The following is a 14,621-nucleotide window of genomic DNA, read 5'->3' on the forward strand; positions in this document are numbered from 1 at the left end:
CCCCAGACCCTCCTGGGACCTGCCCCGGCTCTTTTTAAAACCGCTTCAGCACTGGGCACCCAGGCGCTTCAGCTCTGACAGGGGCTCAGCTGCTACAGCTCTGAATTTTTACCTTCTTTTTGAACCGCGCTTGAGGGCCAGGGAGCCTCAGGGAGGAGAGACCCCTCAGGGAGAAAAGCCCACTCTGAGAGGAAAGACCTCTCAGGGAGAAGGAGCCCCTCTGAGAGGAAATCGCCCTCAGGGAGGAGGGACCCCTTAGGGAGAAGGGCCCACTCAAGGAGAAGGAGCCCCTCTGAGAGCAAAGCCCCCTGAGGGAGAATGGCCGCCTCAGGGAGGAGAGAGCCCTGATGGAGGAGACGCCTCAGGAGGGAGGGCCACCGCGGCCTCTCTCGGCTCCGGAGCCCGCAGGCCGCCGCCTCACCGCTTTCCACAGCGAGCCCCGGCACCGCCCACTTCTCCCCTTCGCGTCGCGGGGCGAACAGCGCCGCTCCCTCCCCACCGCCGCCGCCTGAAGGGCGGCACCGCGCGGCGCCATCCCCCGCCGCGGCCCAGCGCCCGCCCCCGCCGCGCTCCGCCCTGGCAGGGCGGCCTGCAGCTGCCGGCGGCCGCCGGCCCCGTCTGCTGGGGGGTGTGTTAAAGTCCAGGGGCCGATCGAGGGGGGCGGAGAGGGGCCGGGGGTGCCTTGCCGGTAAGCAGAGAGGTGGGTCCGCTGTCCCGCCCCGCCCCGGAGCAGGGGTCTCACGCCCGTCGCCGAGGGGGGGACACAGCCGGGTGGGGAGGGATGGACTAAGCAATACCGGGAAATAAAATGGCAAACCGCGAAACTTTTTGCCCGGCCCGGTGCCGATCCCGCCGTGGCGCCGGTGCGGGAGAGAGGAGTGTCCCCGCCGGGCTCGGCCCCGGCCGGCCCTGTCACGGTGGGACCCGCCGCTTGCGCTGCCCCGCGTTGAGGGAGGGGTCAAGGACCCCCTTCCAACAGCGGTTCGATGCCTAAATTAACAGTGCCTTCGCGGTTTGTCTTCCAGGTTACAGTCGTTTCCATTAACCCTTTGGTGTTTAACCCACGACCGACATCTTCCTCACAGGCAAACACGGCTTTTGGGCCTGTGCTGTTCCGTGAAGGTAAAGCAGCCCAACCCGGCCTCTCATGTATGGTCGTTTATCAAAGTCAGCATCCATTAACGACAGAAAGATTGGCTTAGGCTAAACACAGCCCTTCTGAGCCTGCCGAAGGGCTGCGTGACAGGCTTGACTGCGAAAAAGACATTTCCATGGAACTGTGAATCCTGAACCAGAAGTGAGGCGCTAGAAAGAAATTAATGGAAAGAAAGCCACAAAAAGATGTTTTATTTTGCCTCTCTTCTTTTTTATATTGTCACCCCAGGAGCCTGCCTGTCCCAGATAGGTGGGAATGCTGCTTACAGCAGTGATTGTCATTGCTGTCGTGGTGGAATTTGGGATTTCGGGCCCTTCCGTGGCACTGTTAGTTCCGTGCTGTGCTGCTCCAGGGAGAAAGTCAGAGCATGTGGCCCAGACAACACTAAAAAATTAGTCTCCGTAATGCGGGTGAATCCTGGGACAGTGAGAGAAATCATAGTTGCACCATTAAATGTGTAAAACAAACAAACGCCAAACCAGTTCCTCCCCCCAGCCCTAATTCTGTGTGTACCAGCTCTCAACAATATATTGACTTCATATGAAACTGTATGCTTTTAATGGATCTTGAGTCATCTTCCTAAATGTTTTTATTACTGTGTTTCTTGGCAGCTTTTTGAATAAGTTTTGTATTATGTCCTTGGAAAAAACATTCACATGTCATCTTCAGAGACTTTACAGTGATGGTGGTTTGTGTTTTAGTGCCACATTATTGGCACGCTGCACTACAGTCCATAATGCATTGTAAAGATGTAACATAATCTGTCATAAATAATCCATAATCAGGCCATTCCCTTCATGTTACTGATGTATGCCAGCTGACAGACCCATGGTCACTTTGTACAAGCTAATTTAATCATTAAATCATATTGGTTTTTCCATTTAATAAGGCTTGAATGAGGTTTGGATTGGTAGACAGGGTGGTCTTAGCAAAGAGCTATCAGATTGTCATTTTTTAAAGCACGTTTACTGTTCACAGACGTTCTTCAAGTTCATTAAGAATCAGTGACTACAGAGACTAAACAGTAGTTTTAATAATTGTTTCCTGGAAGGCTAGTAATTTGCTCCTCGTGTAAAACTTGCACTGGTATGTTAGTCTGTTTGATACCTCCGTCATGGCTATTGTGATACTTTTCTGTGTTTACTGATTTGTTTTTTTTTAATTCCTTTTCCTTTGCTTCAGGTTGAAAAGATGGGAAACGCAGAAAGCAATGCCTATCGGAATCACCTTTCCAGGTTTCTTCCTGAGGAGCAGTCTGACATTGATGGAGTATTTGATACCTTATCAGGATCTAGTGGCTCAGCTGGAGCAAAAAATGGCAAAGCTACAAAGAAAACTGTGTCTCTGGCAGCACTGCAGGCAAGACAATCTATTATTCCTGATATATTTGAGATGTAGTGCATTGAACATAATTGAAAGAAACTAAAGATGTGGCAATAGTTACTTTTTAGGCTTGCTCGTCTCAATTTAATACTTAATGTTTTGGGTCAGGATGCATATTTAACTTTTTCTTACAGTTTAACATGAGTCATGAATTTCAAGTTTGTATTTATCTCTTAAATTGCACTATTGGGTCAATTTGCAGCTTTCCTGATTCTAAAGTAAGTTGGGACATATGAAAATATTTTTACAGAAATCTGAAAAAAGGAAGAATATTCTTCCCCCTGGAGTCTGTAGTGTGTGATTATTTCCAGATTTTCTTGATAAGCTGACACAAAGTCAGGTTGTATTTGGTTGTATCTTTCTCCCTCAATTACATCACCGTCTCTAGTCTTTTCACTTGCATTAAAAGCAGAGAATTCAGTTTTGCTTGATTAAGTTGTGGCTCCCTGTTTTAGCTAATTAACATACATTATGCTTTCTGATTAACTTCGCATTCGTTTGCTAATCAAGAAAGAAGAGGAAAATGATTCATTGCAATACTTGATAACTTCAGTTAGGCAGGAACCAAGTGGCCAAATGAATGTAGTATTAAAAATGCATTTTTATATATGCTACACAGTTGATGGAATCAAATTAAAACTCCAGGAAAGAAGCAGGGTATTTTAAGGTATTTAGCAAGGCATCTGTATACAGACCAGCTTTAGCCTTCCTCCAGCCTGGCTGTTTATAAGCTGTCACCAGTTTGGAAGCAGTGGTGCTGCTCCCCACCCTTTCAACCCTAACGCGACCAAGAACCTGGCCCTTGGTGTCTGTTATTTGATTGGGACCTGGAAGAAGTTCTCGTTCTAGCGTTGCCCCTAGATCAATGTGATGTTTGATGAATGTCCCTTCCTGCCTTTTTGTTTGCCAACTTAAACTAAAATCTTTTGAAAGACTGCCTGTAGGTGCCTAATTCCTTAATGCAGAGACTATTGCAATGGCCTGGCTGCCTTGTAGGTATCTACGCTCATGCCTGAGCTACACTGATACGTGGCAGATTTGATCTAGCAACAGCCTGGTAACATTGATGGAGCCCCAGGCATAACCTCATGTGCTCTGCTCAGGCTCAGTGCTCTACTAGAAGGAAACTACATGGCTTCTGGACCAGAGCAGGTTGCACTGCATAGCTTGGAAAGCAGGTAGAGCTGGTATCTCTAGATACTTTCTTAAAGCCATTTAAGACAAGGATTCTAAACTGTCAGAGGTGTGAGTTTGTTAGATGTTTATTAAAGATTCCCTTTTTATAGTCCTCCTTTTTCGCACCCCAGGTCTTCTCATTGGAATAGCTGTAAGCATAACAAAGCAGTGCAACAAAGTTAGTGGTGGGTGGGAAGGGGTAGGGAGCAGGTAGGTAATACTGCACTGTAAAGTAAAAAGCCCTTGAGTATAGTGGTTTTAATTATGTTCCCTGCTGCTTGTCTCACTTCAGGCTCATGCAGCACTTTTAGAAAGCCTCTTAAAAACAGCTATACCCCCTGTGCCCATCCCTCCCTCCATATGAAGCACTCTAATGTGCAAGACTGTGGCTGCTTGCTAATTCTGCTTCTGCTGAAATCAATGGGAGTTTTACCACTGACGTCAACAAAAGCAGGGTAGAGCTTGGCATATTGGATCTCACCCTGTATGCACAGCCACAGCCATTAACATCAAATAGGAATGGCCCTGGTGGCTTCAATAGGAGTGGTATTGAGCCAGCAATAGATCGGTAATAGCGGCTCCATGGAATGGAGCTGGAGTGCTTTTACGCAGGTGGAGCTCCATTGATTTCAGCATAGTCCCCACTGTGCTACACCCTCGTACGTAAGAGCCAAGTCAGGTATTCAGCATGTACTTTGCATAGTGAAGACACTGTGTAATCATGTCCTGGTATGGATGTATTTTAGATGATTTATTTTTAAACCGTGTAATTATCTTGAACGCTGTGAAAGTTTCTTGAATCCAGAGTCAGATCTTTCCCACAGTGCAGCGAGGTCTGTTGCTCTATACCAGTTAGATTTCAGTTCAAAGGGCCTGTCATGCAGTTTAGATTAATAAGTTTTGATTTTGACTGTCTTTACATCAGGGATGCCTTATAAAAATCAGGTGATCTCAGTTTTGTTCTATGCTTGAATTAGATGTTGCTATGCAGAGGGAAACTTCTCAGCATTGTTTCTACATGTGCATGTTGGGTTAAATACGTTGCCTGTGTTGTCTTTAGGCCGAAAATGAGATGTGGAAAAAACTTTACTTTCTCTTTGTTTTTAGGTATCTGTGAGCTCCACTGTCAAAAGCAGGCTTAAAACACAATTTTAAATGTTGTACGAGCAGAATTGTTTTGTTTTTTTTTAAGTCCGTGGCATTTGTAGAGAAACCAACTTAAATCACTAAATTTTATTGGAAAGGAGATACTATAAAAATAGAGGTGTTTTTTTTCTGTTAGAAACCAGTCCTTTGGCAAAAGTTTGTTGCTGATGGTAGATACTTGATATTGAAATCCTTCATTCATAGCGGTATGTCTCAGCACAGATTAGCTGGAATATATTAGTTATTCTTAATTTTTAAAATATGTTCTTTCCTACTTTTCTTGGTTTAGGCATATGTGCAGGAGCCATTACCAGACCAAATGACTGCTCGGTTATACAACGGAATGAAAAGTGTTGACCTGACCGGGAAATCATCTGCGCCGAGTGAACAGATTGCTAAAGAGCAGTTTGTAATTTTTATGTCAAACCTCTTAAAAGGGAATGCAGATGAGAAGGTTACCATAATAATGAGAATGATCTCCAAGACAGAAGGGCCTGTGAAGGGCAAACAAATCCAAGAGGTAAATAGGAAGCAGCTAAATGTGTGTTGGGGGGACAGTGAGAGAACAGAGACGGTTAGGTAATTTGAAGGTAATCTTTAGAGCACAAGATTCAGAACAGAGATTTCTGACTTTTGTATTTTTTTAATCTCTTTGCTGATCTGGGACAACCAGTGTAGGCCAACCAGGTTATATGTGATGACTGTTTCAGCTGTGGACTTTTCCATGCTGACCTTGCCTACTTTGAGAACAAGGATCTGTATTTTGCAGAGCGCACTGACCGTTTTGTCTGACGGTTCACAGGCTCATTGTGAAGGCTGCAGAGACTGGCTGTATTTAAGAGCCAGCAAGGGTTGTGGTGTGGCTGGTGCTTCTGGGAACTGAGCAAACTACTTTCTGGAGCTTTGGTTGTGGGATAGGTGTATGAATCAAATACCTAACTTGCAAGATGGAAGAGTGGGGTCTCATGAAACAGTAATTCACTAGCAACTCCTACCACTGCAAAATTTGGACCTCGCCTCCCTCTTTCATGCAGTATTTTATGGAGCTGCTTCGTGAAGTAACATTTACAAAATGTCTTGAAAAAGGATACTTTTCAAGACTTAGGACACTAAAATAACAATTCTTTCTGACTCTTCCTGAAAAGGCATGTGTCTGCCATTGGGATTAAAGCTTCAGTACTAGACTTTATTTTCAGAAAGTTCTTTGAAGCTCATGGCAATTTTATTTAAGAAATGCCAAAATGGTGATGTTCTAACCTTTTCAGTTCACAGAGGATCTGATCACGTCTGTAGTCCATGTACTGAACTACAGGAAGGAACTGAGAGGTTGGAATTTGGAGAATACTAGGGATTCTGCAAGTGGAGTAAAGGCTCTGGCTTCTCAGCTGCTGTCAGAATTGAAGCTTGCAGGTAGGCAGTACTTATGTAGTATATCCCAGAATGGCACAGAGCGCATGTATCACTGATCTCACAAGAATTTGTCTCTTCAGGTCACATCTTTGAATTTAAAAGGGGAGACCAGTATTTCAAGCCTAGTTCTTTGCGAATGACTTGGGAATTTTATTTATTTTACCTTACCAACTTTCTCTCCTAAATTCAGGAGAGCTTTGGTTTGAATTCACAGTTTATGTGGACACGCAAAACTGTTTGTCATGGAACATGTCTGTTTTACAAATACCTGACTTGCAGGTAACGGGCATTTACATGCATGTGCATATATTTATGACTGAATGCCCTTTTACAGAACACTATTGTAATAATAGATTTTGCTGCCTTGCAAAGAACATCTCATAAGTTGTTAACTAGGAGTCCTTGTTCCTTAATCACGAGAGCCCAACCAATGGATGTCACAGGCAAATGTTTCTCAGTTCTGTGGACGCATCTGCTTAATGTAGTTGACCCTTTACTGTCGCTGGCTCCTTTTGTATGTGGTTTCATGTCCATTAAAATAATGGAATATTGTTTATACTTAGAAATCAACTGATTATTTTCCAGACCGGGAGACTTATGACTGTTCCTGTGTGTCTTATTATTTAGATGGGACAAAACCTGTGGGTCCTCAGCTGATGGAGACAAATTTTGATCAAAGTGTCATTGAGGATTGGGTGTACCGAGTTCCACAGATCTCAGTTTTCCTCAGTGTTGTTATCAGGCAAGGCCTCCATGTTCTGCATTCTCTCCCAGACCAAACCAAAGACATACTCAACCTGGTTCCAGGCTGCAAAGGCATAAAAGGAAGAGGACTTGTCAGTCTCTTTGACATCCCATCCATCATATACATCAACTCCCATCTGCCTGCAGAGCTACAGCACAAGTGGCAGCTTTTATTTTCTTCTAGGCTTCATGGAGAAAGCTTTTCACAGTTATGTGGGCATATAGTGAACAAAGGTCCTTGCATAGTGATCTTAAAGGACTTAGATGGTTATATTTTTGGTGGGTTTGCGTCTCACCCCTGGGAGGTGAAGCCACAGTTTCAAGGTAAAACTCGCTTTTCTTTTTCTATTATCTCATGGCTCTGCTAAACATTGCCTATTCTGTACAGGTACAAGAATCCCGTCCACTTAATGGCTACTGTCATTTTACTTTCATGACACGCAGTATTTCTTATACTTCCAAGTGTATTTTCCTGTGGCAAAAATAACACTCATTTTTGAAAAACATAAAATACATGCTAAGTTATTCTTGCTTTATGCCCAGTCAGGCATATTACTGATTAATGTTTATAGTTTGCCTGTTATTTGATAAGACTTTTAAAATTGCAGCACTTATTCATCATAGAACAAGTTTTCTTTTCAGTGAAATCTATCATCCCCTGTAGCTATATAGGTTGAAAATGAAGGAAATACAGCATAGACGATGAATTAGAGTTTAAATAAGGTGTCCAGCAGATGGCAATCTTCCATCTCAGAACAGCTGAGCCAAACACACCAGCTTAAGCCTCCTATTCACATTTGTTCAGTGTCTGTCTTTATTTCCCTTTTAAAATCCAGCAGCAAAAGGGTCCTTTGGACAAGCTAAACTTTTTGTTCCCTTGATACCTCTGGGGAGAAGTGAGGGGGCTTTTTTTTTTTTGTAACTTTTTGGAAAAAACTTTTGTGATGGCTTTCTGAAAAAATATTACGGACTCTGGATAATCAGTCCTGCTGTGAATCCTCACTTTTGCTACATTAAAAACTCAGTTCCTCTACTTAATTAGTATTTGATAGTTACCACTTCAGTCAGTTAATATAATGGTATGTTACATTGATTACACAACACTTTCCTTGTATTTTTTACTGATAGACTAACACCCGTAGCATGCTAGACATTCACACTGCAGGTCCCTCTGAATACCTAACTGGGCATAATGAAAACTGTACTCTAAATCATTGGCCCTAAGCTGATTCTATATATCAGTATAGTCAGAAGTAAGGGTGTCTGCACTCCTATCAGTTTGTACGGGTCTAGCAGTTGGCCAGTTCTAGATGATGCAACGCAAGCCCGTGACAGGTGTACCCTTACATAGTAACGTAATGTACTAGTCATGCCTCTGACTCTGCCCTTGGTCACAGCCATAAAGTTACATTGGTTTCTGTGACCCTGCACAGAGTTAACTGAGAGTAAACAATAGGTCTAGGTCTTGATGAGAGATACGTATTGGCTTTCTGAGATTGCAGCTGCTGTCTTTGATTTATTCAGCTGCACTTCTTCAATATTTTTTTCCTATCCTGTTTGTACTCAAGTTATTTCTTGGCCAGTTGTCTGACCTCAGATGCTCTTCTGTTTACAGGTGACAACAGATGCTTTCTGTTTTCTGTGTTCCCCTCTCTTGCTGTATACACATACACAGGCTATAATGACCACTACATGTATTTGAACCATGGCCAACAAACAATGCCAAATGGACTTGTAAGTATTAAATGACAATTTGGAAATTGGATTTGTGGCTGGTGTTCAGAAGTGTTTCGTGTTTTTTGCTTCTGTTACTGTGAGGAGATTTATTTCACTGATTATTCTCTGAAGAAGTTTTCATCCCTTCTCTGTGCTATTTGCGCCACACTTTCAGTAGGAGGATTTTTTTCTTTTTTTGCATTAAAGCATCAGTGTAAAGTATGAATTATGGATAACAATGGAGAACTGCTTAGAGTACTGATAGAGTCTATACTTTTCTTTACAGTTGATATGTATATTGAAGTACTGAATCAACTAAGATGGAGGTTACTGTGTCTGACGCAAGTAGGTGGGCTTTATATAGGTTAGATTTATGGAGGTTCTGGGAAGAAATCTATTTGCCAGGTTTGGTTGTCATGCAAGCCCTTCTAGCACTCCTCCCGGTTGTCTGGCAGAACTGATGGCATGTATCCACATCACTGAAGCAGCACAAGCTAGCTGATCTGTGTAATTGAGGATCCCTCCGCTGGCTGCTCTCACTGCCACACTAACTGCTTTTTAAATTACGGAAGCCTGAGAAAGCCCAGCAGAATCAGAGTACAAGAGCTGCATGTGAGCTGCTGCTGCTGTGTGATTACAGTGGCAGAAGCTCCTTTTACTCAAGTTCACGATTGAGCTCTCCAGTTGCAGAGGAGTTTCTGCAGAGCTACGATGCACCACCTGTTTTGAAAAGTGCTTTACAGTTTTGTAGCATTATGTGCCCATAACTTTGGGAATTGCAGCAGTCTGTAGTAAATTTGCTCTAAAGAAACCAAACAACATCAAATTATATTATTTGTTTCTGTAGATACTTTTCTAAATGGAAAAGAGGCAGCAAAACCAGGCACTTTCACCCCTTTTAAAATGGAATCGCTAATCCCTAAACAAAAGCCAGTGAGCTAAATTTCTGTCACAAGGTGCAGCTGAAGTGCTTGCAGATACTGGTACTCTGTAAAGCATAGAGGGAGGGCAGTATCACTCTGGTAAATTCGTGTTTGACTTCAGAAATACTGGATTTTGGTACAGAAGCCCAGGTTCACTCAGAATACCCTTTTTCACTACCCATAGAAGCATGGCATAAATACTGAAAATAGCAATTTGTACTCTAGGATTCATAACTTGCTCAGTCTGTTTTACATGTATAGCAAGCGTTCAGTGTGCTGCTTCGGTTCCCAGGGTATGGGTGGCCAGCATGGTTACTTCGGACTCTGGATAGACGGTGACTATGGGAAGGGACACAGTAAAGCAAAACCTCGATGCACCACCTACAACAGTCCCCAGCTGTCAGCGAAAGAGGATTTTACACTGGATGCCATGGAAGTGTGGGCAGTGGGAGACCTCCCTGAAAGTGCAGGGGTATGTGAACAAAGTTGAAACCTCTGAAACCGTGTTCTGATTGGAACAGGAAACGCAAATGCAAAATTTGCAGTTTTCTGATTAAGCACTGTCTGTCAGTGGTAATGAGTAATGTTTTCTTTAACTGGCCCTGTGATGCCATATATTTTGTAGCAAGTAAATGGTGAAACAGTAGTGGAATTATTGAGGGTGCCAACAAGAAATAACATCAGGAGCCATGAAATGGTAGAGTCAGAAAAGCCATACTTAATTCTGAATTTCAGAAGGCCTTTGTGAAATTGAGGAATGGTCTCCAGAAGGAACCTCCTTGGAGGGGTTCAGGAAAACACAGTATTTGTGAAACAGAAAGAAAGCACTCGAAGCTCACAAGTAAAGCCTAATCTATAATTCATGAAGAGAACCCAAAAGATTTCTTTATCAGTAGCTTTAAATTTACCATAGTTTTACAGTAAACTTATGTCAATGGATTTACGCTAGTCTTTCTGCATCTGCTTTATTTCTGGGAATGAGTAGGAGACCTCTTTCCGATCTCCTCTGTCCCTGTAATTTATTCTCTTATTGAACTGTCTGGTCTGCATATTTTGGTGTTTGAGGTTTTTTTAAAAAAATGTATTTCTTTTCATACTAAATTGATGAGCACTGTCTGTTCAGAGGACACATAGCTCTAAATAGAAACAGAACAAATTGTTTACAAAAAATGTTAAATTGTACTCGAATCTCTTCTCTATTAAAAAAGTTCCTGTCTACACTTCAAACTGAGGTCAAGTTAACCAGGATGTTCCGGCTAGCTTGTAACCTGAATAAACTTGAAATAGTTCACTGTCATCTTAGGAGAAGTTTATGACTATTTTGTGTAACTGCAGCAATAAAAATCATTTGATGCACCCCAGTGAATCTTAAAATGCCTTACTTGGAAAGTCTATATGCTTCATTGTGACAAGCTTGCAAACCAGATTACTTGTGGACTTCTGTGTTTGTCTCTTTCTTGTAGCCTGATACTGATTCATTCATAATGACATTTTAAATTGACTGTATTTTATTTTGTTTTGAAGACAAAAGGTAAGAAGAGTATCCTGGATGTAGACCCTCAGGCTCAGGCCTTATTAGAAATGGCTGGAAAAAGTCGCCAGAGCGAAGGCCTACGAGAACCCCTTGAAGAGGATGAGGATGATGATAACTAAAAGAATCACAGTAACATGAAAAACATGTTTTGTTTTTTTTTTTTCCTCCTGAGTGTTAATGTTCCTTGGACAGGATATATTTTCCTCATTTTTTTCCTTACATTTACTTAATTATCTGGGACAAAGCTTAACCCTCATACTTATGTAATATTTACGTCCAATACAATATCTTGCCTGACAGATTTTTTGAGGGAGGACAGAAAAATTAACTAGCTACTTAATCATTAGACATCTCTAAGTTCTATCTGAATATGAATTTTCTATCATTCCTGATAGATCCTGTCTGCATACAGAATTAAAAACAAAAGACAAAGTTATTGACAGTATGGCTTACTGACTTGGAAAATTAACACGTATTTATATAAAGACTGTTCAAGACATTGATTAAGGCTCTTATACCTCAACTGCACATATTTATTTGCAGGCAATGAAATTAGTCAGTGAAGCTTGCAAATTGTAATGATGTCTTACATTGGTAAACAGAATAGTCTGCGGGATTTCATATGAATGATGCTATTAATTTGCATTGGTCCAGTTAAAGCATTCAGTTTCGTGTTTTCTAAGTCAGATTTTCAGCAAGTGACTCTATATGGGCTGCAAGATGTACAGAATGCTAAGTATTCAATATCCCGTTTTATAATACTACACTACAGCTTGGTGCATTTCACTTAAGAGGTTTCTGCAGAAATTTGCCTATTGCTTTTTAAACTTAGTAGAACAGAGCCACTGGGAGTCATTCAGCCATATTTATCCAAAGAACGGGCCGTACCTCCAGCAGAAATTCTGTAGGGAAGGTACCTTCTTTAGTAGCCTCACTTAAGACTGGGGTAAAAGATCAGGCTGTAAAAAGGATTAAGTACGAAGCATCCACAGTTAATTGGGAATAGTATCTGCAGATACCTTGTTAAAAAAAAAAAATAAATCAGGGTTATGTCTGTAATACATTTAAAGAAGAATGCTGTACGCTTTATTTTCATACAATTAATCATTACTGTATTAGGGAAAAAAATGCCCGCAATGTGAAATGTAACTAGTGGGTTGGAGGTTTTGCTCTGTTTTGTTGGCTGTTCAGTCAACACCAGTTTGGTCAGGCCTCGCATACTCAGGGCTTTTTCTGCTTGAATCTGTTCACATCTATGGGAAATTATTAGTTTGACCTTGCTAAATTCTATGTGTAATTAACTTGTCAAAAATAACCCTAATTTCTACCAGGGACTGTCATTTCTAACTCAGCAAATTGTGTCTGGTTATTAGTATGTACGATTGTCAGTCTTTCTGCTCCTAAGGAGGAGGACTGTATCGAATCCCCTTTGTCCTAACATGAGTTCGTCTTCTGTGCAGCTTAGAGCAAAAAACGTGCTGCAACAGTCTATAAAATCACTGCAATTCCTGATCACATGGCCACCCTTCAAATTATTTCCCTTAGCATTTTCTTGTATGTAGTCTTTGGGGTTTTTTCCATACGCTGTTCTTCATAGGGAGACAGATTTGAATATTCTGAATAATCTGCACTTGTGCCTTAATGTACATCCCATTTTTAAAAATTCTATTAAACAATAGGAATTTAGCCTTGAAAAGGCAGCACGAAGAAATGACTCCAGCCAGACATCCTAGAACTCTACTGTGCATTTTGTATGCCGCCTGGACTAATGATTAGGGCACCTATGCTGTTTGTTCCAGTACGGAGTATGCTGTGGAAGGCCTGAACTAACGTCCTTTTATCTTGTATTTGCTTAAATAAAGCAGATAGTCTCCCAAGTTTGTAACATAGAAAAAAATGTAAGCGTCAAAATGATCACACATACTTTTGTATTATTTTCTTCTCTGTGTATTTTAATAAGAATTTTAAATGGTACAAAGTAGGGAGTGCTATATAGACAGCAAGTAAGTGTTCTCTGGAAGCGTGGTGATGCTGGCTTTTGTTTTAACATTCTCAAAGTCCCACCCTAAGTCTCAGAGGTGTTCTGCACTTAGGCACTGACTAAGCATGCTGAATACTTGAAGTGGATGGCATACAAGAATGAGACGTGGTTGAATTTCTGTGGCTTAACTTAAAATAAACAAATAGACTTTCTTTTCCTTCCGTTACAAGGTAGAGACTTTTTTTTGGAGGACTGAACTCATTTGCAAGGATTTTTTAAAAAATAATGAGCAGACACCTTTGCAGACTATTATCTGGGGAGGGTGAATTGCACAAAGCTACTCTTCACCAAAAATATTTGTGACCAGGTTTTCTTTGATTTAAAATAAGTATCGGTATAGCTGGTTCTTTCTAGGCTACGAATCCAAAATGTAATCCTGTTTAAACATCATCTTGTGCAGATCAGCATAGCATTTTAACCTCTGAAATTGTGGTTTTTGACAAGTTTGTATCTGAGATTCTTAATCTTCACTTTGAAGTGAAGTTGTTAAACTGGGGCAAGAGGAAATCTGACACTGGCACTTTTACCAAAGGTACTGGTGAAGGACTATTTACCAGGAAACTACTAAACCAACCAGCAGATGGGATTATTCAAAATTGTTCTTTAAATGTAAAAGAGTGGCTTGGAAGAGACTCAGCTTTTTGCTTCTTTTTTTTTTTTGTAACCTAATGATTAAGCAATCTGGGCTTCGTTCTTATGCATCTAAAAAAACGTTCAGAAGGTGTTTGTCAGCAGTGGGCTTAGCTATGATCTAAACATCTCTCAATCACTTTTATGCAGCCCTTGATCCAACTGCAAAGCTTAACGTCCCTGCTACGTATGCGAGTCATCTTTAGTCTCATGCGCTTGTGAAAGTCAGTCACTTCCCCATTAAATCCATCCACTACCGTGCATCAGATGAGATCAGCCGTCTGCTTTGCTCCTATTCCTCATTCAGGTACAAAAAAATCACTGCAGCGTTTGGCAAAAGCTGACAGCCGAGGGTTGGCACTTTTGCTCGCTACTTTTTCTTTGACACCTCCCCAGAGTTTCCTTGAGAGTCTTGCACAGTCAAGGCTAGACATGTGGGAATGCGGAAACACCGTAGGTTGACTGTAGGAAAAGAAGTGCTAGCAAAAGCAGGTCTTTTCCATCCATTTAATTTAATATAAAAGGACGGGTCCAAATCAATAGTCTCATTCAGATACTTATCTGTAACATTTTAAAATGTAGATTTTATTAATAAAAATCATTTTGATTTAAATAAATAAAATTTCAGTTTATGCACAATAGATCTTCCTGTACAGGTGTGAAACTGTGTTATTTTGTCTGGGACTATCACAGCATTCTCGATATATAGGACAATGTCAGAAAAATATACCTGGTCTTGGTTTAAAACAGGAGCCGCTCCGG

At 41.5% G+C, this 14,621-nt stretch overlaps 1 protein-coding gene across 3 annotated transcripts; it reads left to right on the forward strand.

Moving 5' to 3' along the window:
• The first annotated feature begins 506 nt into the window (after positions 1 to 506).
• On the forward strand, positions 507 to 14,502 carry MEAK7 (MTOR associated protein, eak-7 homolog). 3 transcript variants are annotated; one of them, XM_074582809.1, is made up of 9 exons: positions 566 to 688; positions 1,026 to 1,122; positions 2,339 to 2,515; positions 5,151 to 5,381; positions 6,127 to 6,271; positions 6,899 to 7,339; positions 8,631 to 8,749; positions 9,947 to 10,126; positions 11,179 to 14,502. In XM_074582809.1, exons 3-9 carry the CDS (start codon positions 2,348 to 2,350, stop codon positions 11,305 to 11,307), a joined length of 1,413 nt encoding a protein of 470 aa, XP_074438910.1. In that variant the 5' UTR covers positions 566 to 688; positions 1,026 to 1,122; positions 2,339 to 2,347; the 3' UTR covers positions 11,308 to 14,502. The 3 variants fall into 3 exon arrangements, with proteins under 3 accessions (XP_074438911.1, XP_074438910.1, XP_074438909.1); XM_074582808.1 differs by having other exon boundaries at positions 567 to 700; XM_074582810.1 differs by lacking the exon at positions 1,026 to 1,122 and having other exon boundaries at positions 507 to 688.
• The last annotated feature ends 119 nt before the right edge of the window (positions 14,503 to 14,621 follow it).

The sequence above is a fragment of the Larus michahellis genome, chromosome 4 (assembly GCF_964199755.1).
Source record: "Larus michahellis chromosome 4, bLarMic1.1, whole genome shotgun sequence".
Lineage (NCBI taxonomy): Eukaryota > Metazoa > Chordata > Aves > Charadriiformes > Laridae > Larus > Larus michahellis.